The sequence below is a fragment of the Stegodyphus dumicola genome, chromosome 1 (genome assembly GCF_044657685.1).
Source record: "Stegodyphus dumicola isolate Sdum_Otavi_A_Nest chromosome 1, ASM4465768v1".
Classification (NCBI taxonomy): Eukaryota; Metazoa; Arthropoda; class Arachnida; order Araneae; family Eresidae; genus Stegodyphus; species Stegodyphus dumicola.
This window is the reverse complement of record NC_140768.1, coordinates 86,515,930-86,537,703: the sequence shown is the minus strand read 5'-3', so window position 1 is coordinate 86,537,703 and position 21,774 is coordinate 86,515,930. Positions and strand designations below refer to the sequence as shown.

The following is a 21,774-nucleotide window of genomic DNA, read 5'->3' as shown; positions in this document are numbered from 1 at the left end:
CTGCAATCATAAAAGTTGGCGAAGATGTTGCCAAAATTCTGCCAATCATCGCAGAAGAAGTTTACAGGAAGGGTTTTTTTCTCTGTTAGATGATGAACAGATACAAGTTATGGATAAAGCATATAACAAACTTAAATCACAATTTTTAATGTTGCACTGTCATTGTTTAGCCATTTCCAAGCATGCTATTCAATAGAAGAAAGGTCCTAAATTTTAATAACTGTTCTAGAATGCAGGGAGAATGCAGAAAAATAGCAGTTCATTTATATCCTTCTTTACAAAACTGATCCAGTTTACCAAGAACCAGGTTCATCTAAAACCAAGGCAAAGATCCTATGACTGTACTTTTAAGTCATGTATTTGCTCATTTTGCGAGGGAAGGGGGAGGTTTCTAAGATTCTAATATATTCTAGTTATTTGAATGCTGGAGAAACAAGCTTTTACTGTATATCTAAATTTTACGATATATTACACAGAAACTGGAATTTAAAAAACTATATTTCGAAAGGCAATTACAGTTGAATGTGAATTTGCCAGCTTATTTATATCCATTTCTTTTTTTAATTTTAGACACATGGCTGATTAAAATCAATATTCCTGTAAGACCAGCAAATTCACTTAACTTGCAAATTGCATGCGAACTAGATCCAATATAATGTGCTAAAGATTATTAACATTAATTTCACTACAGTCAAAAGTCGTTAATCCAGACTCGTCGGGACTTTGGCGATTCCGGATTATAGATCATCAGTTTAAATCTGGTAAGATGGCATGCAGAAATTATAAAATTAAAAATATGAAACCATAATTTATGAAATAAAGAACAATTATGATCTAAAGGGTATCAAAATTTACAAAAAAAAAAAAAAAAAAAAAAAAAAAAAAGAAGCTTAATATTTATTTGTTTACTTTATTAAACATTTCTTTCAATGTAAGTTGTTTAAGTTGCTTCGTTTTATGTGATAATACTTTCTCTTTAATTCTATACACAGACATAATTTCTTGTTCAGTTACAAAGTTCCGCTGTTCAAGTACTATAATTGCTGTGTCGAGAATACCGACTAATTTCTCAATCGAAATTTTTTCGTTTTCAATAATCTCTGTGTCACTTTCTTCAATATCAGAAGCAAATTATAATGACAAGGAATTTGATTTAAATCATATCAAAGATGGAGTACATCGAGATTAAATACTACATTTAGTAATGAATAAAATAAAATAAAATAAAAACATCTGCTCTGAAAATAAGGATAGTGCTGGCAGATCAACTTCCAATTCATTGCACGCCAATCATATCAAAGATGGAGCACATCGAGATGAAATACTACATTTAGTAATGAATAAAATAAAAAAATAAATAAAATAAAATAAAAACATCTGCTCTGAAAATAAGGATAGTGCTGGCAGATCAACTTCCAATTCATTGCATGCCGTGGCGTGCAATGAATATATTATTCCAATACAAATAAACATGTGTGCTAATACTATTACTTACACATAAATTAGGTCCAATAAGTCTATGCTGCAGGTTACAGGCTTCATCATGTTTCCCATCCATAGCATATTGGTATAATTCGCAAACTTGCTTACTTAGAGGATTGGCTAATGCTACCACACCACCAACACAGCCTAAAAAAGAAAGTTCATTTCACATGAATTAGCCTATAATATTTATCAATAAACTGTTATATATTCAACCAAGTTATGAGGAAAACAAACTGCATTAGCACAAGCATAACATACATTTCATTCTATTTATCAAAATCTAATGACCTCAAAAATCGATCATTATTCACTTCCATATTTACCTACACTACTTTGCTTTCTTCTCTTTTATTCCTTATAATGTCTTTTATTCATTCATACAAATTGAATAAAGACACAAATTTGGCCAATCTTTAAGCCAGGATAAAGAAATTAAATTTTATGAGAATATTTCTCATAAAATCTTAATTATGACATGTAAATCCAAAGAAATTTTGCTTTCAGTTAAATGCAATTAAAAATTATCAGTTACACAAACTATAATGTTGAAAAATTAATTTTTTCCAATTCATTTTGCAACTTATTAAAAGTAAATGGGAATTTAATTTTAAACGTTTTATCGTTTTAATCTCCTGTATAGTACTGCATTTTTTCCAACAAGCACAGATCTGGCCTTCATAATGCACAAAATTATTTCCTTCACCGTAGCTCATAAGAAAACATTTGTAGGAGCCATTTAGCTGCTTAACAATTTTCTCAATGCACAAAATTTCATAAGTTGGAATAATTTATTGCCTTTTAAACAATAATTATTAACATTTTTGGGAAACTTGTATACAGTTTTGTTTACAAAACATATGTGAAAATTTAAGGTTTTATTTTACAAATGTTAATTCAGAAGACATAAAAAATTCTTTCAGAGAATACAGTTCTAAGAAATTAAAACTTTTCAGTAGTATCTAATCCCTTTTAAAACTATTTATATTTTGATTATTTGCTTTTATTTTAAAAAAAGGTTTTTTTTTTTTTTTTTTTTTTTTTTAAATTTTTTCACATACATTTCTTTTCTACTAATTATCGTTCACAGAATTTCATTTAAGCAAACCGCTTCATAGAGGAACATAATCCACGAATATAGTAACATTTCATAGATAGAAATAATAAAATTTTAAAATCTTACCTACACAAAGTGCAGGATATAAGAAACTAGCAGAACCAGCTAAGACTTGAAAATCTTTAGTTTTTGTCTTATGAACAATGTGGGCAATTTTTGTTATCTAAAATAAATGAATTGAAATGAAATTAAAACTACATGAAAATAAACAAAATACAAAAACATAACAGTATGCATAGAAATTTATATTTCACTTCTAATAGTAGTAATATACTTGGAATGCAATGACAGAATATAATATTTGCACTTTGGATTTTATCTAATATCAATTAGAAACAGACTTTAAAGGATAAAGAAATTCATTACAGTTTTGTAATTTTTTTTTAACAAATGCCTCTTTAATTATTACTTTTCATGCTCTTACATCAAAAAGTTGAACACATTTTTCCTATATATATTTAAAAAAAATCACAAAAAAAGCCATTTATATTAACATTTTTACAGATTAGATGTTAGTGGAATAAAAATTTAAAATATTTAATGCTATATAAAATACTTAAATGTTTCACTTTAATAAGATCTCCATTTAGAACCTTACTCCATAATAAGATAAGAATAAGAATTAAAAACAGTTAGCACCGCAAAGAAGGAATTAATACATACTGAATCAAATTAACAGCATCACATTGAAATATAGTAGAGCACAAAGTCTGAGATCTGGACTCACCAGGATTCCGGATTTGGGATTTTTCCGGATACAGTCAAAAGTCGTTAATTCGGACCTCAAAGCTAAAAACTTTCTACACATGCGCATAGGTGTTTACGTGCACGCGTAAGACCTTTATGACCGCGCAACTGACCTTTACGACCTTTACGTGTGCGCAAGCGCAGAATACGTTTTCGCGTGCGCGTTTTATGTATAACGGACGGTACAAGCTAACATTATCTATTTCAGTTAATGTTGATGATTGTGTTAATCCTTAATCTTTGAGCTGGATCCGGCTTATTATTTTTGCAGACTGTAAGAGTAATTTTATAAAAGTAAACTTGAACTTTCGATTATGTCAAATAGAATTTTCGATGCTGGAGCTCCCAAAGGGTCTACAAAACGAAAGTATGTTTCGATGTCCATCAAACAAAAAGTGGAATTGCTGCAAAAAATGGATAAAGACATGAAGAAGGTGACAGAGAGGTTAGTGAAAACGAAAAAATTTCGATTGAGAAGTTAGTCGGTATTCTCGGCACAGCAATTATGGGACTTGAACAGCGGAACTTTGTAACTGAACAAGAAATTATGTCTGTTTATATAGAATTAAAGAGAAAGTATTATCACAGAAAACGAAGCAAATTAAACAACTTACATTGAAAGAAATGTTTAATAAAGTAAACAAATAAATATTAAGTTTTTTTTTTTTTTTTTTTGTAAATTTTGATACCCTTTATAACATAATTGTTCTTTATTTCATAAATTACGGTTTCATATTTTTAATTTTAGAATTTCTGCATGCCATCTTACGAGATTTAAACTGATGATCTATAACACGGAAAAATCGATAATCCGGAATCGCCGAAGTCCCGACGAGTCCGGATTAATCACTTTTGACTGTATTAAATCACCAGTTTAAATCTAGTGAGATAGCATGCAGAAATTATAAAAATTAAAAATATGAAATCGTGATTTATGAAATAATGAAGCATTTATGATCTAAAGGGTATCCAAATTAAAAAAAAAAAAAAAAAAAAAAAAGAGAGCTTGATATTTATCTGTTTACTTTATTAAACATTTCTCTATATGTAAATTGTTTAAGTTGCTTCATTTTTTCTGCTTTGCCTTCAGCACTGTTTAAGTCCTGCAGTTGGTGTATCGAGAATTCCGAATAACTTGCCAATCGAAATTTTTTCGTTTTCAATCACCTCTCGTCACTTTTTTCACTATCGATAACTGTATTTTCTGGATCTAGAACCATATTACAGATTTCACTGTCCGTTAATTGATTGATGATTGGAACATTGCCATCACAATGAAAAACTTCTGCTATTTCATCTTTATTTATTATGCTTCTCCATATTTCTTTACAAAATCCATTAATTGGAAAAGCAAATACGCAGCTACGGAGCCAAATTATGGATCACACAAATTTATGTTAAAATGATTGTTTCTTCAATAACAAGGTATTTTATTCAACATCGAAGCGAAATTAAGAATCAGGATTCTCCACATGCTTTTTGACGGGGAAAAAAATCAAATGTGCATGTGTAAAGTTTAAAATCATTCCGGATATTGGACGTCCGGATCTCGAACTTTGCACTGTATAAATCCTTCTAAAAATAAGAACATCAAAGAAAAACTAAGATTAAATAATTTACACTTACATCGCCTCCACTGTCTTTCATACCTATTATATTTGGATGTTCTGCAAGTTTTGCAACTAGTGATGAACTTAAATCTAAATTTGTATTGGCAGGGACACTATATAAAATTATAGGTATTTTAGAACCATCTGCCACCTAGACGAAAGAAAACAAGCTTTAAAATTTAGTCTATGTACAAAAATCATACAAATACAATTTGTACTTAATTAAAAATGAGAAATTAGCTGTTTATATAATGAACCAACATACAATAAGAAACAAAGCAACAAACTATTGGTTCAAAATTATTTAAAAGATAAGCATATATTTTATATGAATATCTATGCTCTTTAGGTTTGCTTAACAAACAGAAGATATTTCCTCTATTTTGTTAAAATATGTCCAAATAACTTTCTAAGCATAAAATTATATTCTCTTATAAGAAAAATGGTTCTTTAAAAAAAAAAATTACTTCATGTTTTATAATTCTTTCCTTTAACTAATTTTTACAAATCATTTGACAGCAACATTAAATCCGTTCTACAAGTACTGCAAGAATTGAATACATAGATAAGCATTTAAATGAGACAAACTGAATCAAATGCACAGTAGCTACTGAAGCAAATAAATCACATTAAATAATAAAAATCATATAAAATAATAGTATAATCACATAAAATAATATAAATCACATAAAAATAAAAACCGTGTTTCTTATTTTCAGTTATCTTCATATGTTTATAATTAGATACATAATTTGATATATTTAAAGCTAAACAATAAATTCATAAACTTTTCTTATTTCCAGATATATTTATATGAAAATGTAATAATTTTTACTACATTTTCATAAAATAGAAGCAAATATTTTTTTGAAATTTATATTCATAAAATAAACAGTTTATCTCTATATTAATTAGCACACAGACATAAAGATCCACAACTATGAAACAGCTATGGATATAAAGCTATTTCATAGACTAATCTAATGTGCATGCTAGCTAATCTTCTTTCCTAGAAGAGGTTCACGTGTATCTGAAAAGAATTTTTCAAAATTTAGCTAACAATGAAAAATTTATCACTACATTATGAAACATATGACAGAATTTTTTTTTTAAATGATACTTTTAAATCAGTCAATTTTTTTAAGATCGTCATTTTAAAATTCTGATATTTGGAAGCCTATGGTTCATAACATCTTGAAATTTTTATAGATTACAAAAGCAGCTCTTTTAAAAATATAAATTAGGCAGATTTCTTGTATATATTTAATATAGTTGTGTAGCCAATCACAGCAGAAAGATGTTTCATCTGTTTAATGGCCCCATCTGATTTCATAAGGAAATCATATGATGTCACTTGCATGATTTAGTATATATCATAGAAAGAATAACAATTTATAGATGTGGCAGAACCACACTTCAGGATGTGTACAATCAATCACTAAATGCGTATTTTGAAAAAAACTGAAGCTCTATATATTATAAACATGACTTAAGCAATTTTGAAAGCTTGGGTTCTTTCTTATGCAATAAGAGAAGCATAAAAAATTATATTTTTGTATTTACAATAAATTAATTAAAATTTAAGAAATGAAGTAAACACTCATATCCAACAGAGAATCAGGTATGTTAAAAACATGAGATAAAAGTTTTTCTGTGTTTACAGAATGAAATTTTATTTCAGTTCTTTCTGATTATCCACACCCCTTGACAGATATTCATGAGGCAACCTCTATGTCACTAAAATAGGCAACTTATGACATCGCCAAAATGATTTATGTAGCAACCCAGGTATGCATGCACAGGCTGCAGATAGGTGTGTATTTCCACCTTCAAATTCCACGGTCATTCTACTGATTCCTGTTTGTTTTTACATTAAGCACATCTTTTTTTTTTTTCTTCTTTTTCTTGTGAGGAATTGTAATGGGTCTGTGAAGTTTGCCAGGTGATGAAAAAGAAAGCATTGCATTTCTTCAGAAATATGGTGTTCTGCCCAATAGTACAGAATGCATAAATTTAAATTCCATAAAGTTATAGTCTTGAACAATCAAATTTTATGATTCGAAATTAGTTAAGATGCTGAAGTTGTGCAATTCTCCTTTTTTTTTTTTTTTTAAGTGAAAACAGATTCATAGTGTACTTGAGGGGGAAAAAACATGGGGATTTCTTGAAAAAGATAACAATTCTATTGATAATATTTCTTCCTTTTTTAATTTTATTAATTCATTACTCTTTTATGGAATTCTTAGTGTGAACTATTTTGAAAATGGCTAATGCCTTTTAGATATTAGCTTGCTGGAAAATGAGTCTAAATAGGTGCAGATAATCACAAATTACCTTTATTTTTATATTTGTGGCAGATAATTTTAATTATTTCTAAAACTTCATAAAAGAGCAATTAAAATTAATGCAATTTGATTAGCATTTTACAAATTTTCAAACTAGCACGAGGTCATTTTTATTATATGCACGTAAAATCAGCAATATTATTATTTTAACAATTTTAAAAACTATAACTGAATAATATAAGAAAAGTTTTAGACCATAAGAGAAAAGAATTATGAATTATTATATTTCAGTAAAAGAAAATATTTAACATTTCTAATCATGAGAAAATAAATACAATTTGCTATCAATACTCAAGTGAAATAGATGTATTTTTCAACAGATTGATTATATTATGAAAGAAATACTTTGTCAGATAAAAAAATGGTTTATGCTGCACATCAATTCTGAATTTTTTACTTCACTTTACTTGGATAGTAACTGAACAAGCATTAAAAAAAAATTTACAACATTTTGCAATTGAAGCATAAAGAATTTGTTTACTTTTAACAAATGCAAAATTACATGATGACCTAACAGAAACCAGAACACTAAAAATACAAACCTTTATGTAATGATCATATAAAGCATCATCATTCATTCGACCTTTATAGAAAAATGGTGAAATAACAAGAGCAGCATTGGCTCCATTGTCAGCCATTTTATTGGTCAATTCAATTGTTCTAAGAGTTGCTATAAAAAATAATGAAATTTTATATCACATGTCTATATATATTCAAGCGCAGAATACATATCATATATATACTACTCATAGTAAATCAGTTATAGGTAAGAAATAAATTTAGAACCTAAACCACAATGGCACGCAAGAAATATAATTCAAAACCAGTAAAATCCATGTATTTACTGGGAATTTTGGATTTTGAATTTTATTTTTGCCCTTGTGGATTAGGTTCTAAATTTCTTATCTATTCGTAGTAAATACACACTTCATTCTTTCAATATTTACAACATACCACTGCACTTTACATTTCAATAACATGTCAATTCATGATACACTGCTGAGCATTGAATTCTATGGCAAAACATTAAATACAGTCAAAAGTCGTTAATTGACACCCATAATCCGGACCTCAAAGCTAAAATCTTTCTGCGCATGCGCCGCGTTGACGCGTACTCATAGGCGTTTTACGCATGCGCGCAATACATTTGCGACTGCGCAAGCGCAGAATACGTTTTCGCGTGCGCGTTTAACGTATAACGGACGGTATAAGCTAAAATTATCTAATTATCTATTTCAGTTAATGTTGATGATTGCGTTGTTCCTTAATCTTCGAATTGGATCCGGCTTATTATTTTTTGCAGACTGTAAGAGCAATTTTATAAAAGTGAGCTTGAACTTTCGGTGAAAATGTGCTTTAGGCCCCTGCTTGGCGATTTTCAGCAGCGGCGATTTTTTGAAAATCGCCAGTAAAATATCAGAATACGTTGCATAAACAAAGTTGCGAAGGCGGAGCTATGTGACGTTCATAAATGGGTGGGACTAAGATTGTGACGTCACAATGTATTCTCTACAGATGTAGAAATAAGTATACTAAATTTTTTGTATTTCAAACTACTATAATACGGTAAGTGAATTGTAACAATTATTAAAACTGTAAACAACGTCGCAGTCTCTCATACAGGGTGAATATTTTTAAGCTTTAGTATTTATACAAATAAAAACAGATTTTTTTAAATTTTAATTTCATATTGCGGAACATTTTAACTTATCATCTTTACAAAATTACCTTATTGCTACGTAACGACACCATCTCTTACATACTAGTAAGTAAACAATCTTCATTATTTGCTAAAAACTTTTAAGCTTTACATTAATAAAAAAGAAAAATATTTATGATTGAATATTAACATCATACACAGCTTTCATTTCCCTGTTTCTTAAGTTCCTAAACCACGTCCTATACTCTCGTATTAGAATTCTACACATTAATACATTTAAAAAATCTAATTTCTCACAGTGAAAGAAAATTAGAAAATATTAAAAATAAGCAATTTTAAAAAGAAAAAATATTTTCACTTACCCTTTTCAGGAAAATAAAAAGTCTTTTTGAGGATTTTTTTTTTTTTTTTTTTTTTTTTTGAATCCCGAAGGACTATTAGTTTCGTTTTGGCATTTTGCGTCGGACTCATAAATGTCGGTTCACTTTTCCAACTGTTGCCACAAAATGTTAGAGTCCTGCATTATATTTGAAGAAATTAAATAATGAAAAATCTGCATAAATGTATGTATATTTCTCGTATTGTGATAAAACAACGGTACACAGAGTCATCGAATTTTGAATAACGTAATCCTCCAACGAATATGAGCATGTGGAAGACCAAATTTGAAATTTGAAATTTGTTTTATGATCGATTTCCTATTTTTTAAAACTTTGACGAATTTTTGATTAACAAACTCAAGGATTTCAAAGCGAGCAATGGCAACGTTGTGCAGAAAAAACATTTTTATCTCCAGCGCGTGAGTCTCTGTATCGGAAATTCTAAAGATAATGCTCGTTTTAAAACTATTTTGCGATATTGCTGTTGCACTGGATATTATGGTTTAAGTGCGAGGAACATGATATTTAATAAAGAAAGGTAACACACAAAATGTTAAAAAACGCCCCTTTGGACGTAATTTAAAATCTGAAACATTTCAGATTTTGTTTTATTTGTTTTAATAATTCAACAACATTAGAGTTAGGATGATTTTTTTTTTTTTTATTTATGTCGGAGGAAAACCTCCCTAAACCCCGTCTTTAAGAAAATTTACTCAGTTTTATCGGCCGTTTCCGGCGGATAAATCTTTATGATTGCCGCTAAAAAGGGACGATAATGTTCATCACTTAGTGAGTGGTTGTGCCATTTTCGCCACATATATTCCGCTAAATATGAATCAAATTCGCCATCTACGTGGTTTGTATTTCGACGTAAATGACGTTTGATTCCAGACCAGGTACCTTCTATGGAATTAGTGTGCGCACCCGACTCGGGATCACGGAAGTACAGACTGTGGTTGACAGTCAGATAGATGGCTATAACCTAAATTTTTTAGTCCACCATATGCCTTCCAGCAGTCTGAAACCACAGTTGATCCCGGCAACACCCATTCAACTATCACTCTCTCCAAACTCTCCTTTGATCTATTCTCAACCTCTCTAAAAAAACATCTGTTCGTTCCTCTCTCTATACCACCAATTACCCAATGACCGTCCACAGGCTTCCCTCTTCCATACTTCATTTTCCCGAATTTGCTTTCGTCCACTTCAACCATGGAGGTAGGAAAGGGAGGAGGGGCCATTTCGCGCTAGAAGTGAAGCACTGCTTTGAAGCTTGGGTCACCAGACGGGGTGTTCTTTGTTTACATTCAGAAGCTCGCTTGACAAGATGTATGTTAAAATATTTCTAATTAGGCACATAGGTCAGATTAAGTTTTTATTAAATAGAGTAACGCATGCAAGGGCTATCTGCCTAAAGAGAGAGATGCCATCGTGGAGGAATTTTGAAGAAAAACTGACCTTTGAGTGGGTATTAAAAATAATACTTATAATTTTCATTCAAATTATATTCATATATATTTTTTATGTAAAACTACTGTATGCTAAATTAGTGTAAATTACTTTACACGAAAAATATAGTGAATGCACAGAAATTAAAGATTTGCACATGCCGGAAATGATAAATAGGAAATATGTATGGGTATTTATGCATGTGCTTGCAAAAAGCATGTATCTGCCTTTGACAAAATACTTAAATATTCATTAAATTATTTATAAATGTATTTGAAATAAAGAATTTATTCACTTATAAACAACTGTGAAAGTACTGTGAAGAAATCTAATGATTAAATGTATCTAATTTATAATGATTATAAATGTTATCTAAATATATAATAACCTTAATATTGAATTGTAAACATAAATTGAAATCCTGTTGACAAATACGTTATAAAACTATTTAAGCAAGAATTGTTCGTATTGGACAGGAATCTGTTAAAAGGTATTGTAAAGCAAATGCTATGAGATGCGCACTTAAGAACGTAATAAAGAGTTTTGGAATATGTATTGTTGAAATGAAGGGTAAAAAAAAATCTGATAAGTATAATTAAAAGAATTATTCCCTTTACATTTTATAATAACTCAGTTACAAGTTTTAAATAATACTTAAAAAAAAAAAAAAAAAAAAAAAAAAAAAAAAACTTATTTTATTCCCTTTCAAAAATTTTCATAGAAAGTCAAATACTATTTAATACCTATTTAATTAGTAGGAATTAGCGAAATACTTATTTAAAGTATTTCGCTAATTCCTAATAATTCTGTAATTTAAAATGAACCGAATAGAGCATTAATTATAAATTGACTTACATTTTTCGATTTAAAAGAAGCCAAAAAATCATGTCATATTTAAGAAAGTATTTTAGGAAGAAGCTCTATAAATAGAAAAGAAATAATGCATAATTTTAATATTAATAATACAATAAACTTTGATCTTAATTTTTGTACCTTAACCGAATAAAATCGAATTACCTTAATTTTTTTTTTCTAATGTAATTAACGAAAACTTGTGAAAATATTTCATTCAAATTAAACCTTTCTGAGAAAACTGTCCTGTGAAAAGTATAGCATTTAATTCCGTTCAGAATGAAATGTTGTTTAAAAATATGTTGTTTTCACATACTTAGGACTCTGAAGTGTTGTAGAAAAAGACAATATATACATTTATATGTATATTTGCGACGTAATTACAAAATATTTACACCCGAACGCGTCAAATCCCATAGAACTCAATGGTAAATGACCCAATGTTTTGGTCACCACGTAGGGATCGCCGGTGCTTCAGAGCAGGGTACGGAAAAACTTGTTTAGGGCGACTCCATCTTACTTCCTACCTCCATGACTTCAACTATTACTCCTTCAGCACCAATTGGAACACTATCATCATTTATCACAGTCGTCATACACACTTCTCTGCAAAACATAAACCAATCAACAACAGCATGTTCATGCACTTTCACTTCTTGAATCACAGATTCATTTCCCATTTTCAAAAACCAACACCTCGTAATTCTCAAAATATCACATAGTATACTCAAATGGCTATGACTAAACCATGAACCTTTCCTAATACTCCTACAAACATCATGCGCATTCACTTTTCCTTGCTTTCTACATCGCCATTCAAATCCATCTATACTTCCCTTTCTCTCACAAAAACGCATATTTTCACCACATTTCGAACAAACAAAAAAAGTAGCAATCAAACCAACTTTCATACACCATTCAATGACGGCACGTTTCCCTTGCACTTCCAATAAAGTAATAAATTTACATGTACAATCACTCACCTCTCTCAGCATCACAGATAAACCCATAACGACTGTTATTTAACGAAATATATGCAGAAAAATGTTAAAAACACACAGATAAAACCACTCGATTGATAACTACCAAATAACATTCAAACGGCAACTGAATTAACTGTGTAAATTACGAAGTAAAAATTCCAAGAGAAATCGTCTGCTTGGAAATTCTTTTTAACTGCAAGTATATATTTTTGAAAACATAAATTATCGTCTGCTACTTGACAATTTGTCTTCGGACATTTGTGCTCTCTCCGAAGAAATTTATTTGTATCTAGTTATTAAAAAACGCTGTGAAGCCATGGCTTTTCGATATCTAAAGCTACGATAAGTAATATTGTCAACGATAGTAAATTAAAAAAAAGACAACAAATATAATGAAATTAAAAAACAAAATAAAATCTGAAATTTAAGTTTAAAACACAAAATACCATTAGTTTCGCTTAAACGCTACGTGTAATTCACAACAAATGCGAGAGGTTTAAACCTCGTAGAAATTTACAACATTTTCATTCAAACATGGAAGTTTATTTCTCGCAAAATGCATGATTCATGCGAAGGTTTCATTTGTTAAAATTTATTTGCGTGCATACATATTTTCTTAAAGAGATATCAATCACTATGCATACCAGAAACAGTGTATAGAAAAGCCTGCTATACAATTTGAAGTCAATTAAATAAGATTAAAAAATTCCGATAATTACACAAACTTGGCATTGTGCACTGCCTTGGCTTTGTCCATGTGCAAGTCGATCTATTTTTACTTAGAAAACATTAGAGAATTGCACAAACTCGGCATTGCGCGCCACATTGGCTTTTCCCATATACACATCGATCTATTTTCACTTAAAAAAACATCCCAGAATTGCACAAACTCGGCATCGTGCACAACCTCGGCATTGCGCACCACATTGGCTTTGCCCATGTGCACATCGATCTATTTTCACTTCAAAAAACATCCCAGAATTGCACAAACTCGGCATCGCACACAACCTCGACATTGCGCACCACATTGGCTTTGCCCATGTGCACATCGATCTATTTTCATTTAAAAAAACATCCCAGAATTGCACAAACTCGGCATCCCACACAACCTCGGCATTGCGCACCACATTGGCTTTGCCCATGTGCACATTGATCCATTTTCACTTAAAAAAACATCCCAGAATTTCACAAACTCGGCATTGCGCGCCACATTGGCTTTGCCCATGTGCACATCGATCTATTTTCACTTAAAAAAACATCCCAGAATTGCACAAACTCGACATAGCGCAAAACCTCGGCATTGCGCACTACACTGGCTTTGCCCATGTGCACATCGATCTATTTTCACTTCAAAAAAACATCCCAGAATTGCACAAACTCGGCATCGCGCACAACGTCGGCATTGAGCACTGCATTGGCTTTGCCCATGTACATATCGATCTATTTTCATTAAAAAAACATCAGAGAATAGCACAACGTCAGCTTTTCCAATCTTCTAGGACTGAGCCAAAAAGAAATACAAAATATTAAAAATAAGCAACTTTAAAACGAACCATACAAGAAAAATTTTTTCACTTACCCTTTTAAAGAAAAATGTAGTCTTTTAGAGGGGTTTTATATATATGAATTTATCTCAGGGGAAAACCCTTTTGGATCCCTCCTCATCTTTAAATAAATTTACTAACGTTTTATACGCCGTTTCCGTAATATATGCAGAAAAAAGGCTAAAACCCACAGGGGGGAAACACTCGATTAAAAAAAGAACCACCGCATAAGAATATTCAAACCGCAACAGAATTAACAAGTAAAAATAAAAATAAATAAATAAATAAATTTAAAAAAATGAAAGCTTTTAGATTTTACATTACGCCCAAAGGGGCGTTTTTTTTTTTTTTTTTTTTTTTTTTTTAACGTTTTGTGTGTTACCTTTCTTTATCAAATATACTGTTCTTTACACTTAAACCATAAAATTCAGTTCAACAGCAATACCGCAATATAATTTTAAAATGAGCATGTCTTTAGAATTTCCGATGCACGTAAAAATGTTTTTTTTCCCCGCACTGTGTTGCCGTTGCTCGCTTTGAAATCTTTGAGTTTGCTAATCAAAAATTCGTTCAAGTTTTACAAAATATCAATCAGATAATAAAAAAAATTCCAAGTTTGGGCTTCCAGATACCCATATTAGGTTGGAAACGTATGTTATTCAAAATTTGATGGCTCTAGGTACCGTTGTTTTATCACAATGCGAGAAACATTTATGCAGATTTTTCAATATTTAATTTCTTTAAATATAACACAGGGCGATAACATTTAGTGGCAACAGAATAACAACACTGCTTCAAAACATCGGGTTAGCCATGTTGGTGCGTTTATTGCCCATTGAAAAACAATCGCCAAGCAGTGGGCTAAACCGCATTTTAACCGAACTTTTCGATTATGTCAAATAGAATTTCCGATGCTGGAGCTCCCAAAGGATCTAGAAAACCAAAGTATGTTTCGATGTCCATCAAACAAAAAACGAATTGCTACAAAAAATGGATAAAGGTATATCCTTTGTTTATCTAACCGTTCCGAAATCTGTTTATCAATTTCACGCTGCTCTGCGCGGGGGGGGGGGCACGTCGCGGAGTGCAATGAACTGGAAGTTGATCTGTCAGCACTATCGTTATCTTCAGAGCAGATGTTTTTATTTTATTCGGCTTATAATTCCTAACTAAATGTAGTATTTAATCTCGATGTACTCCGTCTTTGATATGATTTTAATCAAATTCCTCGTCATTATGAATATCACGAATACAAATCAAATAGTTCTCTGGTTGCAATTTTCTAATTTCGGCTATGCGTAAGGTATGCTTTACGCATGCGCGCGTTGAAAGAAATGTTTAATAAAGTAAACAAATAAATATTAAGCTTCTTTTTTTGTAAATTTTGATACCCTTTAGATCATAATTGCTCATTATTTTATAAATTACGGTTTCATATTTTTAATTTTATAATTTCTGCATGCCATCTTACCAGATTTAAACTGATGATCTATAATCCGGAAAATCGTTAATCCGGAATCGCCGAAGTCCCGACGAGTCCGGATTAAAGACTTTTGACTGTATAGGAACTTGAATTCCAGTATTCAACATGTTTCATATGAGCTATTACAATTTAACTGCACTGGCCCCGATCATGAGCACAAACATGCATGTGTCCTTCGGACAGATTTATTGATGTTTTTACCATGTTGAAAGAGCATAGATTTAAGGAGCCAGAAAATTGCTTTTAAATAATCTAAGGTACTATCCTGTCATCATTTGCAGTTAACTGTTTGACTACATAACATTTTATAATAATTTTATGATATTAAATAATTACTATAATAATGCTACAATTACCGTATTTGACATCATATAAGACACACTCTTATTTAGACAGCCACATACAAGGAAAAAAAGTTTCAATAGCGTGGTTTCTTTTACTTCTCACGTTTCGTAAAAGCCAAATAAACAATTATCGAGTGCAATTACCTTTACGTATAGGACTGTGTCCTTCACGTATAAGACACAGGTAACTTTTTTGAGACTAAATTTAGGAAAAAAAGCACGTCTTATATGCCGTCAAATACGGTAATAATTATTATACAGTCAAAAGTCGTTAATTCGGACACCCATAACCCGGAATGATCTATAATCCGGACCTCAAAGCTACAAACGTTCTGCGCATGCGTCGCGTTGAAGCATGCACGTAAGACCTTTACGGCTGCGAATATGCTTGTGCGCGTGCGCAAAATACGTTTACGAGTGCGCGTTTAATGTATAACGGATGGTATAAGCTAAGCTAAAATTATCTAATTATTTATTTCAGTTAATGTTGCAGATTGCGTTGTTCCTTAATCTTCGAATTGGATCCGGCTTATTATTTTTTGCAGACTGTTAGAGCAATTTTATAAAAGTAAGCTTGAACTTTCGATTGTGTCAAATAGAATTTCTGATATATATTTATTAATATGTAAAGGATCTACAAAGCGAAAGTATGTTTCGAAGTTCATTAAACAAAAAGTGGAATTGCTACAAAAATGGATAAAGATATATACTTTGTTTATCTAAACTTTGTTTATCGTTAACGCCGCGGCGCGCAATGAATTGGAAATTGATCTGTCAGCACTATCCTTATCTTCAAGCAGATGCTTTTATTTTATTTGGCTTATAATTCCTTACTAAATGTAGTATTTCATCTCGATGTACTCCGTCTTTGATATGATTTAAATCAAATTCCTCGTCATTATAATTCGCTTCCGATAGCGAAAAAAGTAACAGAGGTTATTGAAAACGAAAAAATTTCGATTGACAAATTAGTCGGTAGACACAGCAATTATAGGACTTGAACAGCGGAATTTTGTAACTGAACAAGAAATTATGTCTGTTTATAGAATTAAAGAGAATGTATTATCACATAAAAAACGAAGCAACTTAAACAACTTACATTGAAAGAAATGTTTAATAAAGTAAACAAATAAATATTAAGCTTTTTTTTCGTAAATTTTGATACCCTTTAGATCATAATTGTTCTTTATTTCATAAATTATGGTTTCATATTTTTAATTTTATAATTTCTGCATGCCATCTTACCAGATTTAAACTGACGATCTATAATCCGGATAAATCGATAATCTGGAATCGTCTAAGTCCCGACGAGTCCAGATTAACGACTTTTGACTGTATACCTTTTTATTAATGCACATTGAAAAAAAAAAGAAATTTCTTATTAATTAGTTATAATAATTATACAATCATAAGTTATTATTATGATAATCATATTATAATAAGCAATTATTATATTTCTTTTGGCTAAAGTCTATGTGCGTTATTATGCACTCTTAAAATGGGGGGAAGAAACTAATTTATATATATATATATATAAATAAAAGAACGAGAATAAATCTTACATTAAAAAAAAACACAATAATGGCAAATTTCATGTTAAATCAATTATGATCAAGGGATTCCCGCTTAAATGCAGCAGATTTATGTTGATTTTTTTTTCTTTTAGTACAGAAAGAATATTTGCGTTAAAAATTTAATCCAATTACTTTTAGAGAACTTATTTTTAAAAGTAAGCAATGCAATATGCACTGTTCAGGTAAAATTCACATGTTATGGTGGGGGGGGGGGAATCAGCATCAATGTGATTTGCACATCAATGTGAATCTTTGGATTTATTTCTGCAAATATGAAATAAGGGCATGAAACACATCTGACAACAGGATCACCCGATGACACAGGGACCTTTCCTTCCTTCCTTCAAGAGTAAATTCCCTCTTTCTGGAGAAAAGTGAACTCTCATGTGACCTCTTCACCCTGCGGTATGTAGTTAACACCGCTAAGTGTTTTGCCAAAATGCCAACCAAGTTTGTGTTTGACATGGTCGAAAAAAAGAACTGAGTGTTGGTATCAGCATCTGCCATTTCACGCCTTTTTTACCTTTATGAAGGACTTCTTTTATGACCTGTTTTCAGTAACCAAAGAAATCTGAAAGATCTGATCTAAACCACACCTCTACAAAAAAGTGCAAAAAGTGATCCTAGCATCAAAGATTTGTTCTGTGCACCTACAAAGAATTTTATGTTAAAAAATGCAGGCTAATCATGAAACTTTACTACCATATTTCAAGCCTCCTGTATCAACCACAAAAAATGATCTTTGAAATTGAGGCATAAAGACACAGAAAGTATGACTGTTTAAACAAATAAATTCAGATGATGAAATGTTCAATGGATAACCCTTTCACATCTTCTCTACAGCCATGCCTCTTATATTTTCTACCAAAGTAAACTCATCATTTAGCTCAGACTAACACACAATCAATACCAAAACTTCTTATCTTTTTAATATGCTCTCCTGGATCCACTGCTCTGATTTTTGCCTTTTGAGTATTAGCTTGGTGAAAAATTAGCCACCAACATTCTCCAAAATCGGCAACGAGTTGGTGACTTTTTGCTGAGAGGAGGGGAAGATGCAAATATCCAGAAATTTTATTGATTTTTTATTATTTATAATATCCTACTCAACCACAAGCTTAGTTAACAATGAAGGTATGGAGGAATTACTAGCAGACCACAAAAATGAGCCCAGAATGGAAAAACTCAAACAACTTCACAAGCAGCAACAAAAGATGATTATGTAGAAAATACCTTCAAAGAAAAAGGAAAAAATGATCCCAGTCTTTTAATCGATGAAAAGTGTTCAAAACTGTGTACAGTGAAAAGAGTCTGGAATGATACAAACCTTATAAAGCAATAACAAACCACAGTATAAACATTTTTAATGATAAGGACATGTTTAAATTTGAAAACGTTTTGAAACATAGATAAAAATAAATAGAACGGAAGAAATTTTTTTAATGAGACAAAGGCCTAATGAGTTTCTCAAGTGCATTGGAGCAATGCTAATACACAAAGAAAAAGCAACAGCAGCATGGCAGTTCCTCACGTTTTCGTGAAAAAGGGACTCCCCATTCAAAGCATAACTCTGGTCATCACCTTCCAATTTTGCCATCAACACTTTTCCATACAAGTGGAGTAAAACTAAACAAAATTTTTGTCTACTTAGTTCTATATTATGCTTAATTTTTTTGCATTAGATTTAATGATTTCCCTTCATTTTGTATTAAGAGTTTATGCACAAAGCACTTTTGTAAAAGTGTACATGAGCAATCATTTGCAGCTCAGAAAATAATACATATGGGGAAAATTGTTTTTCTTCAATAATATCCTTTAGGAATGAATCACATTCGTAGATTGAAGTTTCACTATATTATAAAAACCTGAATTTTGAGTTGCATCTGCTAGAAAACATAGAGCAAAAAACTGTTTAAGTAACTTTTACAAAACAACTTGAAGTATTTTCTGCGCATGTGTGACATAAGCTTGGCATTTTTAACAGTAACTTTTTCCCAAGCATTGATAGAGTTAATGAATTGGACAGCTGGCAAAGGAAAATACACATTTAGCATTGAAAAAAAAAAAACACCGACGCACCGAGAAGATATAAAGCAAATTGGACACAAACTGATATGCATACAGGTTTCGATGGAAAATGCAAAATTTTACATTTTGGCTGCCAATGAACGAACGGTTGTTGCTACAGCTCATCTGATCTGCGCAGATGGCAGGATATTTAAGAGGAGAAATTACGATTCCAGGTCATAAATTCTTCACAAATTTCATTCCGTCTACTCTGGTAGACAGTAACTATGCCTCTCCTACAGGTGCGCGAACGATATGCGCAGATGTCAGAATTTGAGAGAGGTCGTGTAGTTGGGCATAAGAAGCAGGTAGGTCTTATCGGCGAATAGCTCGACATTTGAGCAGGAGCGATGCCACTATTAGACGATGATAGCAGGAATGGGTGAACCATGGCTGCACACAGCGTAGAGAAGAAGAAGCGGTAAGCCTAGAGAAACGACAGAACGTGAAGATCGAGAAATCGTCAGAGTGGCACTCACAGCCCCAGATCCATGATTATCATCGATTGTACGTGCAACTAGTGCTTCAGTGACCACAAGGACCATTCACACACGGCTCACAGAAAGGGGGCTGAGGTCACAACGCCCCTTGCACCGACTACCATTGACCTCTGTACAACGTCAAGCCTGTTTGCAGTGGTGTCAGGCTCATTCGTACTGGAATGTCACTAACTGGAGTAGAATAGTCTTCAGTGATGAGTCCCGCTTTGAACTGAGCCCCGATGACTAGCGAAGGCGAGTCTGGAGACGCCCCGTACAGCAGTGTGATACCAACCTGACTGTCTTCCGGCAGACAGGCCGACAACCAGGAGTGATGGTCTGGGGTGCCATTTCATTTCATAGTAGGACCCGTTTGGTTGTCATCCGTCGCAACCTTACAGCACAGCGGTATGTCGACAAAGTTCTAGGGCCGGTTGTGTTTCCCTACATATCACGCCACCCCGGGCTTACATTTCAGCAAGATAATGCTCGCCCCCACACTGCACGTTTCTACTGCTTGCCTTATTGCTTGCCGAACATTACCTTAGTCAGCAAGGTAGCCGGATCTCTCACCTATTGAGCACGTTTGGAGCATTATGGGCAGAGCCCTCCAACCAGCTTGGGATGTTGACGATCTAACGAGTTAGTTGGACAGAATTTGGCACGATATCACTCAGGAGGACATCCGAAACCTCTTCAATCGATGCCAAGCCAAATAACTGCTTGCATAAGGGCCAGAGGTGGACAGACGCATTACTGACTTTTTCACTTTGTGGAGCTCTATCACTTCAATAAATCATCCAATTTTTCTCAAACTGTAGTCATTTGTTTTTCTGTACATGTTCATCACTTCTACCGATTTTCGTCTCATTCGGATAACTCCTTCTTGGTGTGGTGGTGCGTCTTTTTTTTTTTTTTTTTGTCTTTTGTTTTGTACCTATCAAAGCTTTTCATAGTTCATTTATTTAATGTATTGTGGGTTGTGGTTTATCATTTAGGTATATAGTACTTCAATAAAATGGGTTTGATTGAAATTTTCATATCTCTAGTCCCTGTACCTGCGAGATAGATAGTTTTCAAAGGATAGAACTTCTTAAAGTTAAAAAAAATCCTCTAGAGCAGAGGCACTGAGAATGAGTGAGGCTTCCTTTTTGAATACCAGCTGATAGAAGGAAGTTTAGCTTCTGTATTCCATCTTTTAAGGTTTCCACATTCAAAATTTTCCTTTTGGAAGAGACACATTATGCTCACAAAGAATTATAAAAAAAAATCCATGAAATGCTCCTAAACATTACTATGCATTAGCATTCTTTGAATGGAAAGGAAGTGGTAACTGTAGACTGAAGAAAAAATAAAGAAAGCATTGATTATGCTTACAATCATGAAGTGGCAGATAGAACTGATAGATAAAATGGAGTCTCTGCTGGCTAGAAACATGAGATTTGAAATTATATAAATAAATGGAAGAAGCATTCTCTTAATTTGTTGTGTACTTAAGTTATAATGTGTTGAAAATGTCTAAGAAAAAATATTAAACCTGAAAGAAAACGTTAAATCTCTTGATGTTCTGGGTAAGTGCCAAGAATTGGAAGATGCTCATACAGCTTTTCCCCCTGAAACAGAAAGTGAGAAATGATGACGTAGTCATGCTGACACTG

The 21,774-nt window shown here is 31.9% G+C and overlaps 1 protein-coding gene across 1 annotated transcript in view; it reads right to left on the bottom strand.

Annotated features, from left to right (window-relative positions):
• Positions 1–21,774, bottom strand: part of LOC118202582 (4-hydroxy-2-oxoglutarate aldolase, mitochondrial-like) — a 79,140-nt gene that overhangs the window by 7,079 nt on the left and 50,287 nt on the right. The window contains exons 3-6 of the mRNA XM_085817493.1: positions 7,844–7,971; positions 4,973–5,107; positions 2,666–2,762; positions 1,496–1,629 (exon numbers count right to left, since the gene is read on the bottom strand). Coding sequence (XP_085673619.1) covers positions 1,496–1,629; positions 2,666–2,762; positions 4,973–5,107; positions 7,844–7,971 — 494 coding nt within the window. The remainder of the gene's footprint in view (positions 1–1,495; positions 1,630–2,665; positions 2,763–4,972; positions 5,108–7,843; positions 7,972–21,774) is intronic.